General features: G+C 40.6%; 1 protein-coding gene and 1 long non-coding RNA gene across 8 annotated transcripts in view; one reads left to right on the forward strand and one right to left on the reverse strand.

Annotated features, from left to right (window-relative positions):
- The window catches only part of CDC42SE2 (CDC42 small effector 2), a 111,747-nt gene extending 107,276 nt beyond the window's left edge, over positions 1 to 4,471 (forward strand). For all 7 annotated transcript variants that reach the window (XM_079917424.1, XM_079917423.1, XM_079917422.1 and 4 more), the window contains 2 exons: positions 2,055 to 2,171; positions 2,756 to 4,471. In XM_079917424.1, coding sequence (XP_079773550.1) covers positions 2,055 to 2,153 — 99 coding nt within the window. In that variant the 3' untranslated portion in view covers positions 2,154 to 2,171; positions 2,756 to 4,471. The remainder of the gene's footprint in view (positions 1 to 2,054; positions 2,172 to 2,755) is intronic.
- Positions 4,472 to 4,614: 143 nt separating this feature from the next.
- Positions 4,615 to 21,795, reverse strand: LOC307184136. The gene is made up of 3 exons (XR_013827665.1): positions 21,247 to 21,795; positions 6,553 to 6,709; positions 4,615 to 5,981 (listed from the first exon to the last, which is right to left on the reverse strand). It is a non-coding gene; the product is annotated as an uncharacterized lncRNA (long non-coding RNA).
- Positions 21,796 to 22,617: the final 822 nt, after the last annotated feature.

Raw genomic sequence — 22,617 nt, forward strand, 5'->3', positions numbered from 1 at the left:
GCTATAATCTCTTCAGATATTATTATCTTGGGCCCTTTCTCTCTTCTTGCACCCTTAAAATGCAAAGGTTGGTATGTTTTAATGTTTCCCAGAGGTCTCGGAGACTGTCCTCATTTCATTCTTTTTTCTTTGTTCTGTGGCAGTGATTTCCAACATTGTCTTCTAGCTCACTTATTTTTCTCCCTCAGTCATTCTGCTGTTGATTCCTTCTAGTGTATTTTTCATTGCAGTTATTGTTCATCTTTATTTGTTCATTACATCCTCTAGCTCTTTGTTAAACATTTCTTGTAACTTCTCAATCTGTGCCTCCATTCTTTTCCCACGATTTTGTATCATCTTTACTATCATTACTCTAAATTCTTTTTCAGGTAGGTTGCCTATCTCCTCTTCATTTAGTTCTTGTGGGTTTTTATCTTGTTGTTTCGTCTGAAACATATTTCTCTGCCATCTCATTTTGTCTCACCTTCTTTGTGGACTCCTTTATGCAGGCTGGAGTATCATAGCTCCTCTTCTGGTGTCTGCCCTCTGGTGGGTGAGAGTGGTCCTCAGGCTTCTGGAGGTTTCCTGGTGGGAGGGACTGGTGCCTTCTTGCTGGTGGGTGGAGCTGGGTCTTATCCCTCTGGTGGCCAGTGCTGTGTCAAGGGGTGTGTTTATAGGTGGTTGTGAGCTCAGTATGACTTTAGGCACCCTGTCTGCTGACGGGTGGATCTGTGTTTCTCTCTTGCTGGTTGTTTGGCAATTGCTTGCTTTTAACTGCACCAGTTTTATGTCCTATTCCAAGGAAACTTCATTGGTACATATAAAATTATGTTTTTTTTATTTTTATTTTTAGAAGGTTGGTTAATGAAGTCCTGGAAGGTATATGGCACTCCTGGGGCCACTCAGCAATGTTGCAGGTAGAGAAAATGAGTGCACAGGCCTGGGGTTCTGCCTTTATCAGGGTTGAGGATAGGATGCCTAGGGTTTCACAGGTTCACTGTCTACTGCTTCTTCCTGGTGTTGTTGTGAGGGTTACATGATGTCATATTTTGAAGCCATCCTTGTAAACCTGAGACCAGCCTGTTCCCTGAGGGCTGTTAAGGGGATGTTGTTTGCAGGCTCAGGCAGAGGATGAGTCAAAAGTTCAGGGGCTCTAACCACGTGATAAAAGCTGGAGAGAATGATGATTCCACCCTGGGCTCATATGTCTCCTGGGGTGTGGCCTCTGGCTAAACTTGCTTTGAATGTTCCAAGTCTTTGGATTCTTATACTCCTTTTCACTTTATCAGACTATACTAAGACTGTATTAAGTATGTAAATTTTACCATATGGACTTTTAAAAAATTTATTCATTTATGTATTTTTGGCTGCATTGGGTCTTCGTTGCTGCACACGGGCTTTCTCTAGTTGTGGCGAGCGGGGGCTACTTTTCATTGCAGTGCGCAGGCTTCTCATCGCGGTGGCTTCTCTTGTTGCAGAGCATGGGCTCTAGTCGCATGGGCTCCAGTAATTGCGGCACACAGGCTCAGTAGTTGTGGCTCACAGGCTTTGTTGCTCCGTGACATGTGGGATCTTCCTGTACCAGGGCTCGAACCTGTGTCCCCTGCACTGGCAGGCGGATTCTTAACCACTGTGCCACCAGGGAAGTCCCACATGGACTTTTAAAGTTTACCTCTGGTTTAGTTTCATTCATATTTATTTTTGAATCTGATTCTAATCCAGGTAATTGAGGTGAACATATATGTGAGGTGTTTGTAAATTAAGGTGTTTGAGGGACAAAGTTGAGTTCATCTGTATCTTTTTAACTGCTTTTGAAATGTGCCTTGTGAATTACAAAACGTTTTTGTAATTGCCAAGTGGAGAAAGTTGCAGGAGTGGGGGGATGGGTGAAGAGGGAGTTGTGGCAAAAAAAATGCTTCAGTCACTAGCTTCAGCATTTTGCCTTTAATGAGAACAAGTTTAAGTCTTTAAAAGGTACCCTTTTGGGAAAAGCAGCCCAGCTAAAATATTAGGCAAGAATTGCTTACTTGCAGTGGCCCTAGTTCCTGACTGGTTCTGTTCTTGTCTTGTTGCAGGTTAGCTCCATTCAGAACCAGATGCAGTCCAAGGGAGGCTACGGGGGTGGCATGGCTGCCAACGTGCAGATGCAGCTCGTGGACATGAAGGCAGGATAGCCCTGGACCCCTCCTCCAGTGAGTACCTCAGAGCACAGGCTGGAAGTTCAGATCATACATGGCCATTCACTAACAGCTGATGACATAAACAGCCCTAGTTCAATCTTGGGGTTAAAAAATAAATATCTTGTTCTTATTTTTTAAAAACTGTGAACTTCCTAGAAAAGGTAAAAATACTTTAGTTGGCCAAGTGATGACCTTAGGCAGTTACTGCATTTTGAATATTAGTTTCAGGTGGTTGTTTTCCTTATGAGAAACTTTAAATGCTTTAAGACATCTTGTTTGGGGGGAGGCTTTGAGATTCTAGTGACAAGATGTCTCTTATGTGTCCTTTAAACATGAGTGAAGTTACTGAGTATTAATACTGCATGAAATCCCGTGTGTAGTGATTTTATATTTAATACCATTACAGATAAATCTTTCATTATAAAGTTTTCAAATTAAAAAGACAACTATTAAGAGGCATGAACCCCTAAAGGGTAAAAATCATTTGGATTATGCTTTGGTTTTATAGGTCACTGTGAATTTCTATGTTTTGTTTCCACTGTTGTTTAATTTTTTTTATTGTAATTACTTTTCTTTCCTTTTCAATTGCAAAAAAGTGTGATGGCGTCTTGTTCACCCTGTTGTGATTACTCCAGTGACACGTTACTATTCTGCTCTGAAGAAACTATTGTCAGAAGAATCCTGCATTTCCTTCAGCTGGCATGCATGCCTTTGGACTCACGGACAGAGTTCTTTGGATTGTGGCTTAATGATTGATTTTTATGAATATGGATCTGATTTTAGCATGATCTTTTTTGTGAATGCTAGCACTGTTTTGCATTTTTTCCCGCATTTTTAACAATTTCTCTTTCCACCTCCATCCCCTCTGCCTTATGATTTTATTGGTAAGCAAAGAACTGCTATTTTAATTTGTCACCATTTATGTATATTTTGGAAGGTATGAGATCCATAAGCACAATGATCACTTCTATTCATTTGAAACTTCAGCAGAGTAGTATCTGCATGCTTTATGAAGTTGCCTGTATGGGAGCCCATGGGATGCCAGAAATGAACATTTCCTTGCTGCCACGGGCTGATGATACTGCTGCTATGAGAGAAAGGTTAGCTGTGGCACCAAGTCACATCAGTTTCACAAAAAAAAAGCAATTTGTAGCTTATTTTAGAAGTATGACTTTTATTTAGAGTTATAATAAAAGCTTGCATTCATAAGGCATTCATTCTGTTGTAAATGTTCAATATATTTATTTGAGAGCAAGGGCCTGGGATTGTAAACAGGTATGGTGAGATGTATCTGTGTGTGTGTGTGTGGTAATACCCTCATTGGGTCTGACTCTGAGCGTTGTGATCTTAGCAGCTGTTCATTTCTTTGTGTGCTCATTCTGTTTTCATATGTCTATGTTTAATATTATGGTATCCAGTTGCTTCCAGTAGCAGTTTGTTGAGGTTTGGCCTGTATTCCTAACTGTGGATTTCAGTCATTGGCTTCTCCATCTTCCACATATTTTGGGACAATGGAAGTTGCCAGGAGCAACAGTTGACCTGGCTGTGTTGTTGCCTGTGAAAACAACCTGCATGGTGACTTATTAAGGTATTGGTGAGAAACCTTTGGCTCAGGTTCCAAAATACGTTTATTCTTCACAAATTGTATTTCTGTAAATGCTTCTCCTTCCCTGTAAGGGTGTAGTGCTAAGCCAATTAGTGGTTTTTTTCATGAACATGTTTAAATTATGTCCAGTTCAGCCCTATGTAACAGTTGCATTTGGTAGGAGTAACAGTTCATGTAGGAAATGGTGCTTAATTGAAAACTGACTTAGAAAGCTATAAGGAATTAGGTAATTGTATAAAGGAAGAGATCATTTCTCTTCACCTTAGTCACAGGTTCTTGTGAAACAGGTAACTAACTAAATATTGGGTTTATATAGACAAAACATGGAAGCATTTCTTCCCCCAGTTCTTTTGGATTTAATTTACCCAGTAGAGCAGGCACTAGAATACTCAGTCCTTATAGTTCTTCAATTTTGAGTCTTCATAGGTGTCAATCCCAGAGACTCTGTCAAGGAAAAACATATATGCTTAGATGCTTAGCAGTCAAAATAGGCATTTTGCAGTTTAATAAATAACTTCTGAACTTGAATTCATCTTATGTCATTAGTTGTGTTGCTACTGCATTCTGGATTTTGCCTGAGTACCACTGTCATTCTGTTCAGCCAGACAGAGCACTGCAGTGGGAAAGCTCTTTAAGGCCTTGTCAGTGCTGGATGCTATGTAGTCTACTTCTATTCTGACTTTGACTTTACAGATTTTATAACTCTTAGAACAATACAGGGAGGCATGGTCCCTTTTCCCCAATTCATGATTTGATTCTTTTTCCCAATCACTCACTTTCCTGATTCTCCAAGGGCCAAATACTCTAGTGAGCACTGGAGCATGTCTCCATGGTAAGCCAAAGGCTGCACTCTTCAGCCTCTGTTTTGCAGCTGCCACTGACTTGACAGGCACAGGTAGCCACACTGTGTGCAAGAACACATGCCCAGAAAGGTGCCAGTAATTATAAGAAAATTACCAACAATTTTAAGATACTAACCTTGGACACAGAGTTTTTAGGGAGTTAGCAGGTCCCACCTGGATAAATGGGTTTGTTAATCTTGGGAGGTCATTTGCTCCGCATAACAATGTGTGAAAATTGAAGCTAACTAAATATGATTGACTGTTAATACTTTGCTGAAATACATGCTAACAACTGTTAACTAATGACATGCATTCTGTAAAAAAGAGGTGCTTTCCCGTGATGTAGGCCTGACGTGGTGCCAGTGAGCATAGGTTGGAAATGTGAACTGTGGTGACTGGATTCAGCATTTCCAATGCAGCATTATCAGTGGGCCTTTAAAGATACTTTGTGAGTATATATTAGCTTTCACTTTTGTTATTAAATTATAGCAGTTCTATTATAGAGAGCAAGTTTGCCTTGATTTGATTTTGTTTAAAATGACTTCTGCTCAGCACCCAGGAGATAAAATTGACATATTTTTATAATATAAGCATACTTTTTTTGTACATTGTGTTCATTCTTGAATAAAGTAAGTTCAGTGTTGGCTTGTAGATAATAAAAAGAAAGTAAGTATTTGATTTTGTTTCAATAAATGTTTTTCAATCCTGGTTTGGTTAATTCTTTTCTTTCAAGGAGATATTTAATAAATATCACCTTTTTAGCCTTTCTTAGAGTTATGGCAACTATGTGTTTTGAAATTTTCTAAACTTGTAATATCATCTTATATAATTTAATAGAATTAACCTAAAAACTCCTACTTCCAAACAAACATTTAAAAAAGTAGGAAGAAACTAAAAATACAAATATCCCCCATTTTTTTTTAACAAAGGTATCCAACCCCCTCAGTTTTCAATTTTCCATGCTGAAGCAATTTGTCCTCACACTGTATGTAGGCTTTAAATAAGTAAAAATAAAGTAAGAATTTATGTCCATCATCACAGAATGTATGGGCAGTTTGCTCCGTTCCCATCAGGGGCAGTTTTGTTCCCCAGGGAACATTTGAAAATGTCTAAAGATACTATTTTTGGTGTCAGAAACTAAGGAAGGGGGTGCTGTTTGACACCCCTGGGAGGCCACTAAATAGCCCCCACAAGAGAGAGCTGTCAGTCACAGTGCCACAGCTGGGAAACACTGATGTAGAACAAAGATCTATGTACTCACCAGATCTTGTTTGAGAATCCTTCTTTAATGCATTGGTCAGGTACTGAGAATAGGTCACAGTTAGGTTTGGCTGTATCGTGAGAATTGCCACACAGTATTCTAAAATCAGTATTCTAAAATAGAAAAATAAATGAGCAAAGTATCAGGAAACAATATCTCAAAAAGTTACAGTAACCTTTGTCCTCAGCTCATGGCCAAGGGCTCTAAAGGGAAATTGGGTTAAGATGAAAGTATGTGAAGAAACTCATGTTGTATATTAATTAGGAGCTCTATTTCGAGTATATGTTTTTAAAGGATATGCATAAAATGCACAAAAAAGTAGGACAAATCTATAAAAAAACTGTCAGAGACATAGACTGGAATTTGCTAAAATTGTGAAAATGCAAAAGTCTACAAAATTCATATATACCCTGTGCTTTTAAAAGATACTTTTAGCAGACTAGTAAGAAATCAATTGAAATTTTTACCTTCAGCTTACTACTGTCTTCCATCTAGACTGGTCCAATAAGAGAACTTAAACCATTAAATGACTCATGTTATTAATCTTTTAATATTTTAGCACCTAAACATTGAGTATTCAGGATGTTTCTGAGTTGAGGGTTTTGTTGTGGGGTTTTCTGTTGTTTTTTAAATGCTTTTAACAGATACAACCAACCTCTGGGCTCCTTTTGACCGTACCCTTACCTCTCAATTGCATCATCTTGATAGTGTTCTAGCTGATCTGCCTTTGATGTCCAAAAGATACTTCCCAAGTAAGAAGATCCAAATGTTTGATCTGGGACTTCACAATTACTGTAAGAGTGGTGATTTTGGTACCAAAGAAAGGATGATTTTAGTCTCACTGAAAGATAAAAGCAAGAGAGTAAAAACAGTGTCAATTCTAACCCCAAATTTTCTCCTCTAAATCCAAGCTCCAGAGTTGTTAACAACTAGAGCTTTTACTCCTCACTAAACCTCCTCAGTTCACCAGCTTTAGATAGGTGAATACACTGAACTCCTAGGCACTGGTTTTTACTTTTGTTTTTGCTCCTTTACAGCAGCAGCAAGTAAGATACTTCTTTCAAAATCTTCAGAGCTTGACCTAGTTAGTTACCTTTTTCTTTTTTATTTCTTTTTTTATTTTTGGCTGTGTTCGGTCGTCATTGCTGGGCACGGGCTTTCTCTAGTTGCAGTGCACAGGCCTCTTATCACAGTGGCTTCTCTTATTGCAGAGCATGGGCTTTAGGTGCACAGGCTTCAGTAGTTGTAGCATGCAGTCTCAGTAGTTGTAGCTCACGGGCCCTAGAGCACAGGCTCAGTAGTTGTGGTGCACAGGCTTAGCTGCTCTGCAGCATGTGGGATCTTCCTGGACCAGGGCTCAAACCTGTGTCCCCTGCATTGGCAGGTGGATTCTTAACCACTGAAACCACTAAGGAAGCCCCTAGTTACCTTTTTCATAATGTTCCTAATTGAAGCCGTGTAAACACATCCATCTTTGTGTGCCAGAAATCTCTGGCATTCCTATACACTAATGATGAAAAATCTGAAAGTGAAATCAAGAAAACACTCCCATTTACCATTGCAACAAAAAGAATAAAATATCTAGGAATAAACCTACCTAAGGAGACAAAAGACCTGCAGAAAATTGTAAGACACTGATGAAAGAAATTAAAGATGATACAAATAGATGGAGAGATACACCATGTTCTTGGCTAGGAAGAATCAACACTGTGAAAATGACTCTACTCCCCAAGGCAATCTACAGATTCAATGCAATCCCTACCAAACTACCACTGGCATTTTTTACAGAACTAGAACAAAAAATTTCACAATTTGTATGGAAATGCAAAAGACCCCAAAGAGCCAAAGCAATCTTGAGAACGAAAAACGGAGCTGGAGGAATCCGGCTCCCTGACTTCAGACAATAGTACAAAGCTACAGTAATCAAGACAGTATGGTACTGGCACAAAAACAGAAATATAGATCAATGGCACAGGATAGAAAGCCCAGAGATAAACCCACGCACATATGGTCATCTTATCTTTGATAAAGGAGGCAAGAATATACAGTGGAGAAAAGACAGCCTCTTCAATAAGTGGTGCTGGGAAAACTGGACAGGTATATGTAAAAGTATGAAATTAGAACACTCCCTAACACCACACACAAAAATAAACTCAAAATGGATGTAAGGCCAGACACTATCAAACTCTTAGAGGAAAACATAGGCAGAACACTGACATAAATCCTAGAGAAATGGAAATAAACAAGTGGGACCTAATGAAACTTAAAAGCTTTTTGTACAGCAAAGGAAACGATAAACAAGACAAAAAGACAACCCTCAGAATGGGAGAAAATATTTGCAAATGACAAAGGATTAATCTCCAAAATTTACAAGCAGCTCATGCAGCTCAATATCAAAATAACAAACAACCCAATCCAAAAATGGGCAGAAAACCTAAATAGACATTTCTCAAAGGAAGATATACAGATTGTCAACAAACACATGAAAGAATGCTCAACATCACTAATCATTAGAGAAATGCAAATCAAAACTACAGTGAGGTATATCACCTCACACCAGTGAGAATGGCCATCATCAAAAAATCTACAAACAATAAATGCTGGAGAGGGTGTGGAGAAAAGGGAACACTCTTGCACTGCTGGTGGGAATGTAAATTGATACAGCCACTATAGAGAACAGTATGGAGGTTCCTTAAAAAACTAAAAATAGAACTACCATACAACCTAGCAATCCCACTACTGGGCATATACCCTGAGAAAACCATAATTCAAAGAGTCATGTACCAAAATGTTCATTGCAGCTCTATTTACAATAGCCAGGACATGGAAGCAACCTAAGTGTCCATCAACAGATGAATGGATAATGAAGATGTGGCACATATATACAATGGAATATTACTCAGCCATAAAAAGAAACGAAATTGAGTTATTTGGAGTGAGGTGGATGGACCTAGAGTCTGTCATACAGAGTGAAGTAAGTCAGAAAGAGAAAAACAAAATACCATATGCTAACACATATATATGGAATCTAAGAAAGAAAAAAAGGTCATGAAGAATCTAGGGGCAAGACGGGAATAAGACACAGACCTACTAGAGAATGGACTTGAGGATATGGGGAGGGGGAAGGGTAAGCTGTGACAAAGTGAGAGAGTGGCATGGACATATATACACTACCAAACGTAAAACAGAGCTGCAAAGTGAGAGAGTGGCATGGACATATATACACTACCAAATGTAAAATAGATAGCTGGTGGGAAGCAGCCGCATAGCACCGGGAGATCAGCTCTGTGCTTTGTGACCACCTAGAGGGGTGGGATAGGGAGGGTGGAAGGGAGACGCAAGAGGGAAGAGAGATGGAAACATATGTATAACTGATTCACTTTGTTATAAAGCAGAAACTAACACACCACTGTAAAGCAATTATACTCCAATAAAGATGTTAAAAAAAAAAATCTGTGTGCCTTTCAAATGTCTGAGCTGACTGAATCCTTTACCCTAGACCCTAGCTCTGTGCTTTGAGCTCCCCAGGGCCCGTCCACCTTTGATGAGGTGCATGGACCACTTTGTTGGCTGCAGCATGTTCAGGCAGTGTCAGGAAATATTGTTTTTAAAGAAAACCAAAAACAACACCCACAATATTTTACTTTTCAGAAATAGTGAATAAAAGCTTAGTCTGTTAGGGATGTTATGACAAAATACCTCAGATTTGGGTGGCTTATAAACAACAAAGTTACTTCTCACAGTTCTGGAGGCTTAAATTCTGAGATCAGGGTGCCAGCAACAGTCAGGTGAGGGCCCTCTGCCAGATGCAGACTTTTCATATCTTCACCTGGTGGGAGTGCTGGGGAGCTCTCTGGAGTCTCCTGTATCCAGCGCTAATCCCATTCTTTAGTTACACCCTTGTGACTGAAGCACTTCCCAAAGGCTGCACCTTGTAATACCGTCACCTTTGGGAGTTAGAATTTCAACATGAACTCCAGGGGGCACACTACCATTCAGAACATAGCACAAAAGGTACAGGGAGTGAGTGGCTGTAGACATCCTAAATTTGAGGGGAAAAATGGGAATATAAACACAAGAGGATCAACAACTCATAGCGGGATACATCCAAAGAGGCCCACACCAAGATTTAATCAAACCATCAAAAGTCAAAGACAATCTTAAAAGCACCAAGAGGAAAGCAATACAAAAATCCTCAACAAAATAATAGCAACCAGAATTCAACAGCACATTAAAAGATTATACATGATGACAAAAGGATTACACATGATGACCAAGTGGGATTTATTCCAGGAATGCAAGAATGGCTCAATATAATAAAGTCAATCAATGTAATATACCACATTTGCAGAGTGACAGTGAATAAAAACCCATTTGATCATCTCAGTGTGACAAAACTCAATACCCTTTTGCAATAAAAACACTGAACAACCTAGGAGTAGAAGGAAATAAACAAAATGAAGACCATATATGAAAAGCCCACAGATGGTATTCATATTCAATGATGAACGACTGAAAGCTTTTCTTTTAAGATCAGGAACAAGACACAGATGTCTGCTTTCACCACTTTGACTGAACAAAATAACTGGAAGTCCTAGCCAGAGCAGTTAAACAAGAAAAATAATTAAAAGGCAGTTACCTTGCTTCACACACAACATGATCTCTGATATGTAGAAAGCCCTAAAAATTACAGCTCACACACACACCTGTTAGAACAAATAAATTAACAAAGTGGCAAGATACAAAATCAACACACAAAAATCAGTTGTTTTTGTACCCTAACAATGAACAATCAAGGAAATTAAGAAAATGATTCCATTTACAATAGAATCAAGAAGAATAAAACACTTAGGAATAAATTTAACCAAGGAGGCAAAAGACTTCTGTGCTGAAAACTACAGAACATTAGTGAAAGAAATTAGACACAAATAAAAGACATCCTCTGATTATGGATTGAAAGACTTAATACTGTTAAGATGTCAGCAGTATCCAAAATGATCTACAGATTTAATGCACTCTATCAAAATCCCAGTGGCATTTTTTTCCCAGAAATAGAAAAATCCATCCTAACATTCATATGGACTCTCAAGGGACCCTGAAGAGTCAAAATAATGTTGAAGAAACAAAAGTTGGAGGTACCACACTTGATTTTAAAACAATATAAATCTACAGTAATTAAAACAGTGTAGTACTGTCATAAAGAGACATGTAGACCACTAAAATAGGAAGCCCAGAAATAAACTTTCCTATGTCTGGTCAAATGACTTTCAACAAGGATGCTAAGACCACTCAATGGATTAAAGCCAATCTTTTCAACAAACAGTGCTGGGAAAATTGGATATCCACATACAAAAGAATAAAGATGAACCATGTCATAGTATATTTAGGCTACTACAACAAAATACCACAGACTGGGTATCTTATAAACAACAGAAATTTATTTCTTATAATTCTGGAGGCTGGGAAGTCAAAGATCAAGGTGCCAGCATGGTTGCCTTCTGGTGAGGGCCCTACTTCCTAGCTCATAGCCAGTGCCACCTTGCTGTGTCCTCACATGGTGCAAGAGGCAAGGGATATCTCTGGAGCCTCTTTTATAAGAGCACCAATTCCATTCAGGGCAGAGCCTCCATGACCTAAGCACTTTCCAAAGGCCAGCCTACTAACACCATCACATAGGGCATTAGGATTTCAACATATCAATTTTGGGGGGACACAGGCATTCAGACTAGCAGACCATTACCTTAAATGATATACAAAAATTGGATCAAAGACATAAACATAAGACCTAAAACTATGAAACAGGAAAAGCTTCATGACAGTGCATATGGCAATCATTTTTTTTGCATAAGACACCAAAAGCAGAGGCAACGAAAGTAAACAGAAAAACTGGACTCCTTCAAAATTAAAAACTTGTGTGCATCAAAAAATACAATCAACAGAATAAAAAGGAAACCTATAGAATGGGAGAACATTATTTATGTATCCTATATCTGATAAAAGGTTATATCCAGCATATACAAAGAACTCCTACCACTCAATTACAGAGAACAAACAGCTCAGTTAAAAAGTGGGCAAAGGACTTGAATAGACATTTCTCCAAAGAAGATAGACAAATGGCCAATCAGCACATAAAAAGATGCTTAACGTCACTAATCATGAGGGAAATGCAAATCAAAACCATGAGATAGCATCTCATAATAAGATGGCTTTGGTAAAAACAAAAACAAAAGAAACAAAATAATGTGTTAGGATATGGAAAATTGGAACCCTGTGCATGTTGGTGGGAATGTAAAATGGTGCAAATGCCATGGAAAACTATGGAGGGTCCTCAAAAAATTGAAAATACTACCATATGATCTTACTTTTGGGTATATATCGAAAAGAATTGAGAGCAGAGTTTCAAAGAGATATTTGTACACATGATTACAGCAACATTATTCACAACAGCCAAGATGTAGAGGTAACTCAAGTGTTCATCGACAGCTGAATGGAAAAATAAAATGCGGTATATACTTAACAATGGAGTATTATTCAGCCTTAAAAAAGAAACTATGCCGATGCAGGGGACACGGGTTCGTGCCCCGATCCGGGAAGATCCCACATGCCGTGGAGCGGCTGGGCCCATGAGCCATGGCCGCTGAGCCTGCACGTTCGGAGCCTGTGCTCTGCAATGGGAGAGGCCACAACAGTGAGAGGCCTGCATACCGCAAAAAAAAAAAAAAAAAATTCTGACACATCCAACAATGTGAATGAACTTTGAGGATGTGATGCTGAGATAGGCTGGGACCTGGGATCCTCTACTGGAGTGCTTGCACCTGGACAAACATCTCCTTGAGCAGTAGGATACAAAGAAACTATAAGTGACTAAAAATAACTGCATGCAGGAGCAGTTGGGGCATCATGACCACTATACGAGCTTTGTGGGGAGGCAGTAGTGAGCAAGTCCGCCATTTTGGGGGTGCCGGGAGCAAAAGCAGGGTACTGCACATGATCCCTGCACACGGCACCACCAAGGGGAACAGGCCACCTAAGCTCAGCCTCCTGCCCAACCCATGGACCTGCCCGTTATCCCATTTAAGGACCCAAGCATTTCCTCCTGGGGAGTGGGCAAGGATGTCTGTTTCTTGCTTTGACTCCCTCGTGCTGCAACATGAGCCCCAGTAATGCCTTGCCTGAAATTCTCTGGCTTCTTATGAATGTCTATTGATTAAAGAGTCCAAGGGCCTGGGTCGGTAACAATTCCACTTCTGTGAGGTGTATCGGGTAGTCAAATTCTTAGAAAGTCAAAGAACAGATTAGGTGAACTTGATCAAAGGCAACAGCAGAGTGGGAAAATAAAGAGAAGGGAAACATTAAGAAAAGTATGACATTTACATTCTAATCAAGTGTCCACTGAGAACTGCCTCCAAGTAGACTTGGACATACAGCTGAGAAATGCAAATCAACCACCTGACATCCTTTTCTCTAGTCCTCCTAAGTGCAAACTTGGGATAAACTCTAATTGAGATCACTTGTGCCCAACATGCTGTGCCACCAGAAATGATGCTTTCAGGATTGACATCTTATTAAAAAGGTTCATGGGAACATGACCATCACAATAACCAAAGACCCCAAAAGAGGCCATGTCAGCAACTGCCCAATACCTCAGGACTAAGGTGCTGTAGGAGTTCCACGCAGGTTGTAAAAGCCATTACACACGAGGTCTTTGTTTGCTAGATGCCACTAATAAGGTGATGCCTAATGCTTCATACAGAGCACCCTCACCGTGCCTGGCACATAGCAGGGACTTCATGGATAAACGCATCATGCATATCTACGGAAAAACCATTTGATGTTTTCCATTAAAGCCTCATACCATACACAGGATTGGACATAGATGTTGACGTAGTGTCCCATGTGAAAAACACCATGTGCAAAAGAAATTTCTGTGACGTGGACGTGGGCCTTTCCTAGCGTGCTGGCACTAAGGAAGGGGAGACCCCAGTGCAGCCCAGCCAGTTACTCTAGGAAATCAGTGAGTGTCAAACACAACGTGTTCTAGGATTAGACAGACCTACTTGACTTGGATTTTAGAATGCAGGCTGTGCTTACTCTTCCCTGATTCTGGCACCCTCCTTTCTCTGCTCAGCAGTGGGGACCTCTGTGGAGAGCTCTCTCCTGCCTCGCAGTGTCTGCAGCTCTCAGGTACAATGAACAACCAGAGAACAGCAGGTATGTCAGTCTAGTTCAACGACACCCTTGGTGGTTCATAAAATGAAGGACTTACAAGGACTGTACAGAGAAAATCAGCAGCATAGGCTTCTGGTGAAATAGGTGGTAAAAATACTAACAAAAGTATGATCTCTATTTTCTTTCCAATTTTAAGAAACACAGAAGATGGAACTTCCAGTACAGGTTCAATTATTGGCTTATTCATTAGACTTTCGTTCCAGATTGCCAAAACACTGCAGGCCTTGCCTCATGGGAGGGAGGAGGGCCTGGCTGTGGGGCTACGTGAGAAGATGGGACACCGGAGGGAGAAGGTGAGGAGACATTTAGTAAACACCAGTCACCTGCTAGGCGTGGGCTTGGCTCATTCTCAAAACCATCCTATTTAATAAGAGCTTTTACTCTCCCAATGTCATAGATGATGGGACAGATGATTAGAGGGTAAATAACCTGCTCAAGGTCAAATAGCCAGTAACTGGGCATAGTAGTCTTACAGTTTATGATGAATGTCATGGGGTCATACAGGAGCTGGCCTTGACCTACATGCTAGGAATTCCAAGGAATGCCTCACACTGGCCCGCGTGCAGTCACGTAAACACGTACACACATGTGTATGAGGCGACTTGCAGTCCCACACAAACCCCATGGATTGGGAAAGGAACAGTTGCCTTTAAAAAGGGAATGGGGCAATTCCTCGGTGGCGCAGTGGTTAAGAATCCACCTGCCAATGCAGGGGACACGGGTTCGAGCCCTGGTCCAGGAAGATCCCACATGCCGTGCAGCAACTAAGCCCATGTGCCACAACTACTGAGCCTGCGCTCTAGAGCCCACAAGCCACAACTACTGAGCCCACGTGCCTAGAGCCCATGCTCCGCAACAAGAGAATCCACCATAATGAGAAGCCCGCGCACAGCAATGAAGACCAAACGCAGCCAAAAATAAAATATAAAATAAATTATTTAAAAAAAAGAGTAAAAAATAAAAAGGGAATGAAGAGTTGTTTTAAGACAAGGAAAGTCAGGAAGGCTTGTAGGGCAAAATGCAGGAGTGGGGTTAAGAACAGGGGTTAAGTCCGCATCCTTCAGCTGCTTGCCAGTGCCTATCTCAAAGGAGACGAGGTTTACAGATGAGAAGACAGACAAAGGGCAGAAAAGAGAGGATTCTAAGCCACTCTGCTGGACTTCCGGCTCTCCTCCACTGTCACCTGAATGGAGAGAGAATAACTGGCTCTGAAGCCTCAAACCTTCTGCTCCTCAGAAGCCCAGACCCAACACTGCATTTCCAGACCCTGGAGACCTGGGAAGCCGCCATACTCTTTAAGCCAAAAAGGTGTCGGCAGGACAGGGTTCAGGATGACCCAACACAAAATATTTTTTAAATTGGAAAATGAAAAATACTGAAAAGAAAATAAGCAGTAACCCAGAATGCCAGGAACAGCCTAGCAGCAGAACCTACCCTGAGGTCCAGGCTGCAGTGGGCTTGCGGGCTTTGGGGAGGTCAGAAGCCAGAAAGCAGGTTCAGTGTTAAGCTCCAAGCAGTGAGTCCACACAGGATTCCCAACCTCCTGCCATCCTGAGCACCCGGGTCCTCAGCAGATCTCCAGACCACAACCCAGCATCTGTCCCCTGCATGCGCTTCCTGGAACAGAAAGAGTTCTTTGGTCCATCTTGTTTATTACTCTGCCTCTCAAAGGAGCTCAAATAGGATTTAAATATCTAACCTTGGTGATGACAGAAAAATAACTGCTTTCAAGTTTGTTAGCTCCTCAGCATGATGAAGCCCCAGAGTTTTAGTGAAATGAGTGCTTGACAAGCTGGAGTTAAAACCTAAGGGTAAGTTTCCCTGTGAGTTTTTGCCCTTAGTGTAAATCTCAGTGCTGACTAGCAACTTGATCTCTAGTGCCCTAGGGGGTTTTATGGATGAGACACAGGAGGAGAGAGCATTTGGAGTTTGGGTTTATTAGGTATGTGCAACTGCCCTCAACATACTTCTGGTCTCAAAGGAGTTGAAACCCTCTATTACTGCCTATGAGTTTCCCTCTCCCTCTCTAGCTGCAGCCACCACAACTATTTCATTTGTTAATCTTTCTTGGATTAGATTTCTGCAGGGCATTTAAAAAAAAACTGTGGTAAAATACACAAACATACATTTACCACTGTAACCATTTTTGAGTGCACATTTCATATAGTGTTACATACGTTTACATTATTGTGCAACCAACTTCCAGAACATTTTCATCTTGCAAAACACCGAACAACTCCCTATTTTTCTCTCCCCAGCCTTTGGCAATAACAGTTCTATTTTCTGTGTCTATGTATGTGACTACTCTAGACACCTCACACAAGCAGAATCATAGCAGTATTTGCCTTTTTGTTACTGGCTTATTTCACTTAACCTAACATCTGTTTTCAAGGTTCATCTATGTTGTAGCATGTATCAGAATTTCCTTCCTTTTTAAAGTTGAATAATATTCCATTTACATATATACCACATTTTATGTATTTATCCATCGATGAACATTTGGGATGCTTTCACTTCTTAGCTATTGTGAATAATGCATGTGTACAAATCTTTCTTTGAGATTCTGCTCTCAGTTCTTTTAGAGGTTGTATTGTTATCAACTTTTTCAGGAACCTCCATATTGTTTTCCATCGGGGATGGAACCACATTTTACATTCTCACCAAGAGTGCACAGGGTTCCAGTTTCTCCACATCCTTCTCAACACTTGTAATTTTCTAGTTTTTGTGTTGTTTTTGAGCATAGCCATCTTAATGGATGTGAGGTATATTGTAGTTTTTTGCATTTCCTTCTTGAGTAGTGATGTTGAGCATCTTTTCATGTGCTTACTGGCCATTTTTCTCTCTTCCTTGAAAAATTTCTATTCAAGTCCTTTGCGCATTTTAAAATTGTGGGTTTTCATTTTGTTGTTGTTGAACAAGATATCTTTTATTTAACAACTTTAAATCTTTTTGAAGTATTACATATTTCTAATATTATATCATACATATCTTAAGCATGAAAATATAAAATTCACACTCTGTTCTCATTAGTGTAGAATGGAATCTGAGGCTCTCTTAATGACAATATTGTCATTATAAACAAATTTGGAAATCAAAATTTAAGAGAGAATGAGTGTCAAGTCAAGAATATAAATTTAATGTATTTTCTACATGGAATCATTTTGGTTTTGGAGTATCTTTGTTTGTTTGTTTGTTTTGCGGTACGCGGGCCTCTCACTGTTGTGGCCTCTCCCGTTGTGGAGCACAGGCTCCGGACGCGCAGGCTCAGTGGCCATGGCTCACGGGCCCAGCTGCTCCGCGGCATGTGGGACCTTCCCGGACCGGGGCACGAACCCGCGTCCCCTGCATCGGCAGGCGGACTCTCAACCACTGGGCCACCAGGGAAGCCCTAGAGTATCTTGATTATATTTAGAATAGTCGAGGTTGTCCGATAAATGACAATTAGATAAAGGAGGTATTGGCCAGCCAAGACTATATTAGGCACAGAAATGAAATTCTAGAAAAGGAGATGAGATGAAGAATCAGGGTAAAAAAACTATTGAGGTATGAAGAGGGAAAAGAGGGAGGGAGGGAGAGAGAGAAAGGCAGTGATAAACAGCTCATAATTACTGAGAAAACTTCTAGGGGGCTGGGCATTGCCAGAGGACTGTGCTTGCATTATCTCATTTTATCCTCATAGCCTATGGGATAGGTTATTGTTGTTATTTGAGGATGAGAGAACTAAGGCACAGGGAATATACACAGCCTCCCCAAGGTCATACAGCTAACAAACGATCTATTAGTTATTTTGCTATACAGTAAATTACCACAAATTCAACAGCTTAATAAACTAGCACAGTTTCAGTGCATCAGGAGTCCGAAATTCAGTGGGTCAGCTTGGCTGGGTAGTCAAGGTGTCAGCTGGGCTGTGCTTGAATCTGGAGGCTTAACTAGGGAAAAAGCCACTTAAGCTCATTCAGGTTGTTGGCAGAATTCATTAACTTGTAGAACTGAGGGCTCCAGCTTCTTGTGGACTGTTGGCTGAAGAGGTATCTGCATCTCCATGTTCATTGCAGCATTACTGACAAAACTGCCAAGATCTGAAAACAACCTAAGTGTCCGTCGACAGATGAACGCATAAAAACTATGGGGCATGTGCACATACACATACTTTTCCTGCACGCACACACAGAGTAATATTATTCAGCCTTACAAAAGAAAAAAATCTGCTATTTGTGACAACACGCATGAACCTTATGCTGAGTGAAATAAGCCAAGCATAGAAAAATATTGCATGATCTCACTTACATGTGGAATCTGGTGGTTGCCAGGGTTTGATGGGGCAGGGGGAAGAGAGGAGATGTTGGTCAAAGGGTACAAAGATTCAGTTATGTGGGATGAGTAAGTTCTGGAGTGGTATTGTATACCATGGTGACTATAGTTAGTAATACTGTATTGTATACTTGAAATTTGCTAGAAGAGTTGATCTTAAGTGTTCTCACCACACACATAAATTATAACTATGTGAGGTGATGGATATGTTAATTAGCTTACTTGTGGTAATCACTTCACAATGTACACATGTATCAAATCATCACATTGTATAGTGTACACTATACACTAAATGTTTATGACCCCCACCCGCAATTCTGTATGTTGAAATCCTAATCTCTGGAGGTGATATTAAAAGGTAGGGCTGGGCTTCCCTGGTGGCACAGTGGTTGAGAGTCTGCCTGCCAATGCAGAGGACACGGGTTCGTGCTCCAGTTCGGGAGGATTCCACATGCCGCGGAGCGGCTGGGCCCGTGAGCCATGGCCGCTGAGCCTGCGCGTCCGGAGCCTGTGCTCTGCAACGGGAGAGGCCACAACAGTGAGAGGCCTGTGTACCGCAAAAAAAAAAAAAAAAAGGTAGGGCCTTTGGAGGTGATTAGGTCATGAGGGTGAAGCCCCAGAGAGATCCCTCGCCCCTTCTGTTCTGTGAGGACACACCATTTATGAACCAAGAAAAAAGTTCTCACCAGACACCAAGCCTGCCAGCATCTTGGTCTTGGACTTCTCAGCCTTCAGAACTGTGACAAAGAAATTTCTGTTGTTTATAAGCCACCCAGTCTACGACATTTTGTTACACCAGCCCAAATGGACTAAGACATACATCTAAAATATACACAGGGACTTCCCTGGTGGTCCAGTGGTTAAGACTCCACCTTCCAATGCAGGGGACACAGGTTCGATCCCTGGTCGGGGAACTAAGATCCCACATGCCACGGGGCAACTAAGCCCGTGTGCTCTAGAGCCCGTGCACCACAACTAGAGAGCCTGCGTGCCGCAATTACTGAGCCTGCATGCTCTGGAGCCTGGGTGCCACAATTAGAGAGCCCGTGCACCACAACTAGAGAGCCCCACAACTAGAGAGAAGCCCGTGTGCCGCAACTATTGAGCCCACGTGTTCTGTAGCCCACATGCAGCAACTACTGAGCCCGCGTGCTTTGGAGCACACACACCACAACTAGAGAGAAGCCGCGCAGCGCCAATAAAGAGCCAGCATGCCGCACCTAAGACCTGATGCAGCCAAATAAATAAATATTTTTTTAAAATGTAGTCACTGCTTGAGATAACCCCTGTACGCATCTGGTTGAGAAAGAAAGGGGATTAAATAAATAAAAATAAAACATACACAATTTTTATTTGCCAAGTATATAACTCAGTAAAGCAAGAGAGGGACTTCCCTGGTGGCACAGTGGTTAAGAATCTGCCTGCCAATGCAGGGGACACGGGTTCAATCCCTGATCCAGGAAGATCCCACGTGCCATGGAGCAACTAAGCCCGTGAGCCACAACTATTGAGCCCACGTGCCACAACTACTGAAGCCCGCGCACCTAGAGACCATGCTCCGCAACAAAAGAAGCCACCACAATGAGAAGCCCACGCACCACAACCAAGAATAGCCCCTGCTTGCTGCAACTAGAGAAAGCCCGTGCGCAGCAATGAAGACCCAATGCAGCCAAATTAATTAATTAATTAAAAAATAAAGCAAGAGAAAAAAATAAAAAATACTTAAAACACTTAAAAATAAAACTTATATGAGAAATATGAAAGCACACACAACAATAAAATAGAGCAACAGAAGATCGAAATAAATGGAGGCATATACTGAGTTCAGATAGGGAGACTAAATTTTATGAAGGTGTTAATTTTCTTCAAGTTGGTAAGAAAATCCCATTCAAAACCACAATTGTTTGCGTGTGTGTGTGTGTTTGTATGTGTGCATATAAATTGATAAGCTGTTGTAAAACTCATTTGGAAATGCAATGATATAAGAATAGTTAACATGTTTTTGAAAAAGAACAGTGTCAAAAAACTTTCTCTATCAGATATTAATATGTATTATAATAAGAGAGTAATTAAGACAATGTGGTACTGGGGAATGGAAGAACAAATAGGCTGATAAAAGAGAACACAGACCCCAGATACCCTTATAAACATAAGGACAGCTGATATCACTGAAGTGCAGTGGAAAAAGGACTTATCTTTTCAATAAATGGTGCAGGAACAGTCTGTAGATCTGAGAGAAAAACCTGACATCTACCTCACACTATACACAAAAACCTATTCCAGATATACTTCAGAGCTAAATTTAAAAGGCAAAATATCCAAGTATCTAAAAGATAACACAAATATGTTGTTGTACAGAAAGACTTCTTAAATAGAGCACAAACAAAGCACTAACCATAAAGGAAAAGAATAAATTTCTCTAGTTCAAAATTAAGAACTTCCCTTCATCAAGAGACACCACCAAGGCTATGACAAAGCAAGCCACAGAGGGAGAGAGAATATCTGCCATAGATATAACAGATGAAGGAGTCATATCTAGAATATATAAAGAATATTTACAAACTGCTAAGAAAAAATAAACTCAAAAACATTTCATAACAGTGCAAATTCAATGGCTCATACAAATCTGCAAAGCTCAACTCCATTAACAATAAGGAAAATGAAAACCAAAACCACAGAAAAACACCATTATATACCCACCAAAATGGTCAAAGTTAGGAAGATCAAAAATACCAAGTAGTCAGAAAGGATGAGCAGCTGCCAGGAGTCTTTGGAGTATGTTGTTCAGTGTAGACTGTAGAAGTTTAATTGGCTTTAATTGGCTTTTATATATATTACCTGCTTTCCATTCCTGTTCAGAGTTGGGCCTTTCCATTCCTGTTCAGAGTTTGTATTTTCTGGAAGATTTCCTTTGGGAGCCCTGGAAAAAAACACCACTCATCAAGTATTCCAAATCCTATGTCCAGATGTACAAACACTGTATTAGGAAATAGCTGTATCCACACTGACCATTATCATCTGAAGATTATCCAAACAGAATTTGTCTAAAATTCCATGTTTTCTGTTTGGAAATGCTTCCATTTCATTACCTCTGTGAAGGAGGTGTCTTCTAAAATATTTCACTATGCTGCAGACATATCTGGAAACATCGTTAAGAAATTACCTTGTTCTACATTTTTTTTTGTTTTTGAGGAATTACATCATTTAGCAAGAAATTTGAGGAAGGTGAGCTTGCAAAAGAAACTAAAAAAATATATGTATACGTACACACACATACATTTTCTTTATCCATTCACCCATCAATGGACACTTAGCTTGTTTGCATATCTTGCTACTGTGAATAATGCTGCAATGAACATGAGAGGGCAGGTATCTCTTTGAAAAAATGATTTCTTTTCCATTGGATATATACCCAGAGATGGGGTTGTTTGGTCATATGGCAGTTCTATTTTTAATTTTTTGAGGAACTTCCATACTGTTTTCCATAATTGTAAACTTGAAATGTGTTAAGAGAGTAGATCTTAAGTGTTCTCACTACAAAAAAAGGTAACTATGTGAGATGATGAGTGCATTAACTGTGATTATCATTTCACAATGTGTATGTATATAAAATTACCCCAGTGTAAACTTTAACAACTCACATTGCACAAACTAAATTATAAAAAAAAAAAAAGGGACTTCCCTGGTGGCTGAGTGGCTAAGAATCCGCCTGCCAATGCAGGGGAAACGGGTTTGATCCCTGGTCCAGGAAGATCTCACATGTCACGGAGCAACTAAGCCCATGTGCCAAAACTACTGAGCCTGTGATCTAGAACCCACGAGCCACTACTGAGCCTGTGTGCCACAACTACTGAGCCCACATGCCTAGAGCCTGTGCTCCGCAAAGAGAAGCCACTGCAACGAGATGCCCGCGCACCGCAACAAAGAGTAGCCCCCGCTTGCTGCAACTAGAGAAAGCCTGCATACAGCAATGAAGACCCAACGTGACCAAAAATATATAACTTTATTTAATTTATATATATATATATATATATATATATATATATATATATATATGGCAGTAGGTCTTGCTCTCACCTTTTTTAAAGACAAAGATCCTGAGGTGGAGTCAAGATGGCAGTGTGGAAAGATGCAGAGTTAGCGTCTCCTCACAACTAGGGCACCTGCCGGCCACTGGTGGGGGACTCTGATGCCCAAGAAGATGGGAGG

Source organism: Stenella coeruleoalba (assembly GCF_951394435.1).
Source record: "Stenella coeruleoalba genome assembly, chromosome: 3".
Classification (NCBI taxonomy): Eukaryota; Metazoa; Chordata; class Mammalia; order Artiodactyla; family Delphinidae; genus Stenella; species Stenella coeruleoalba.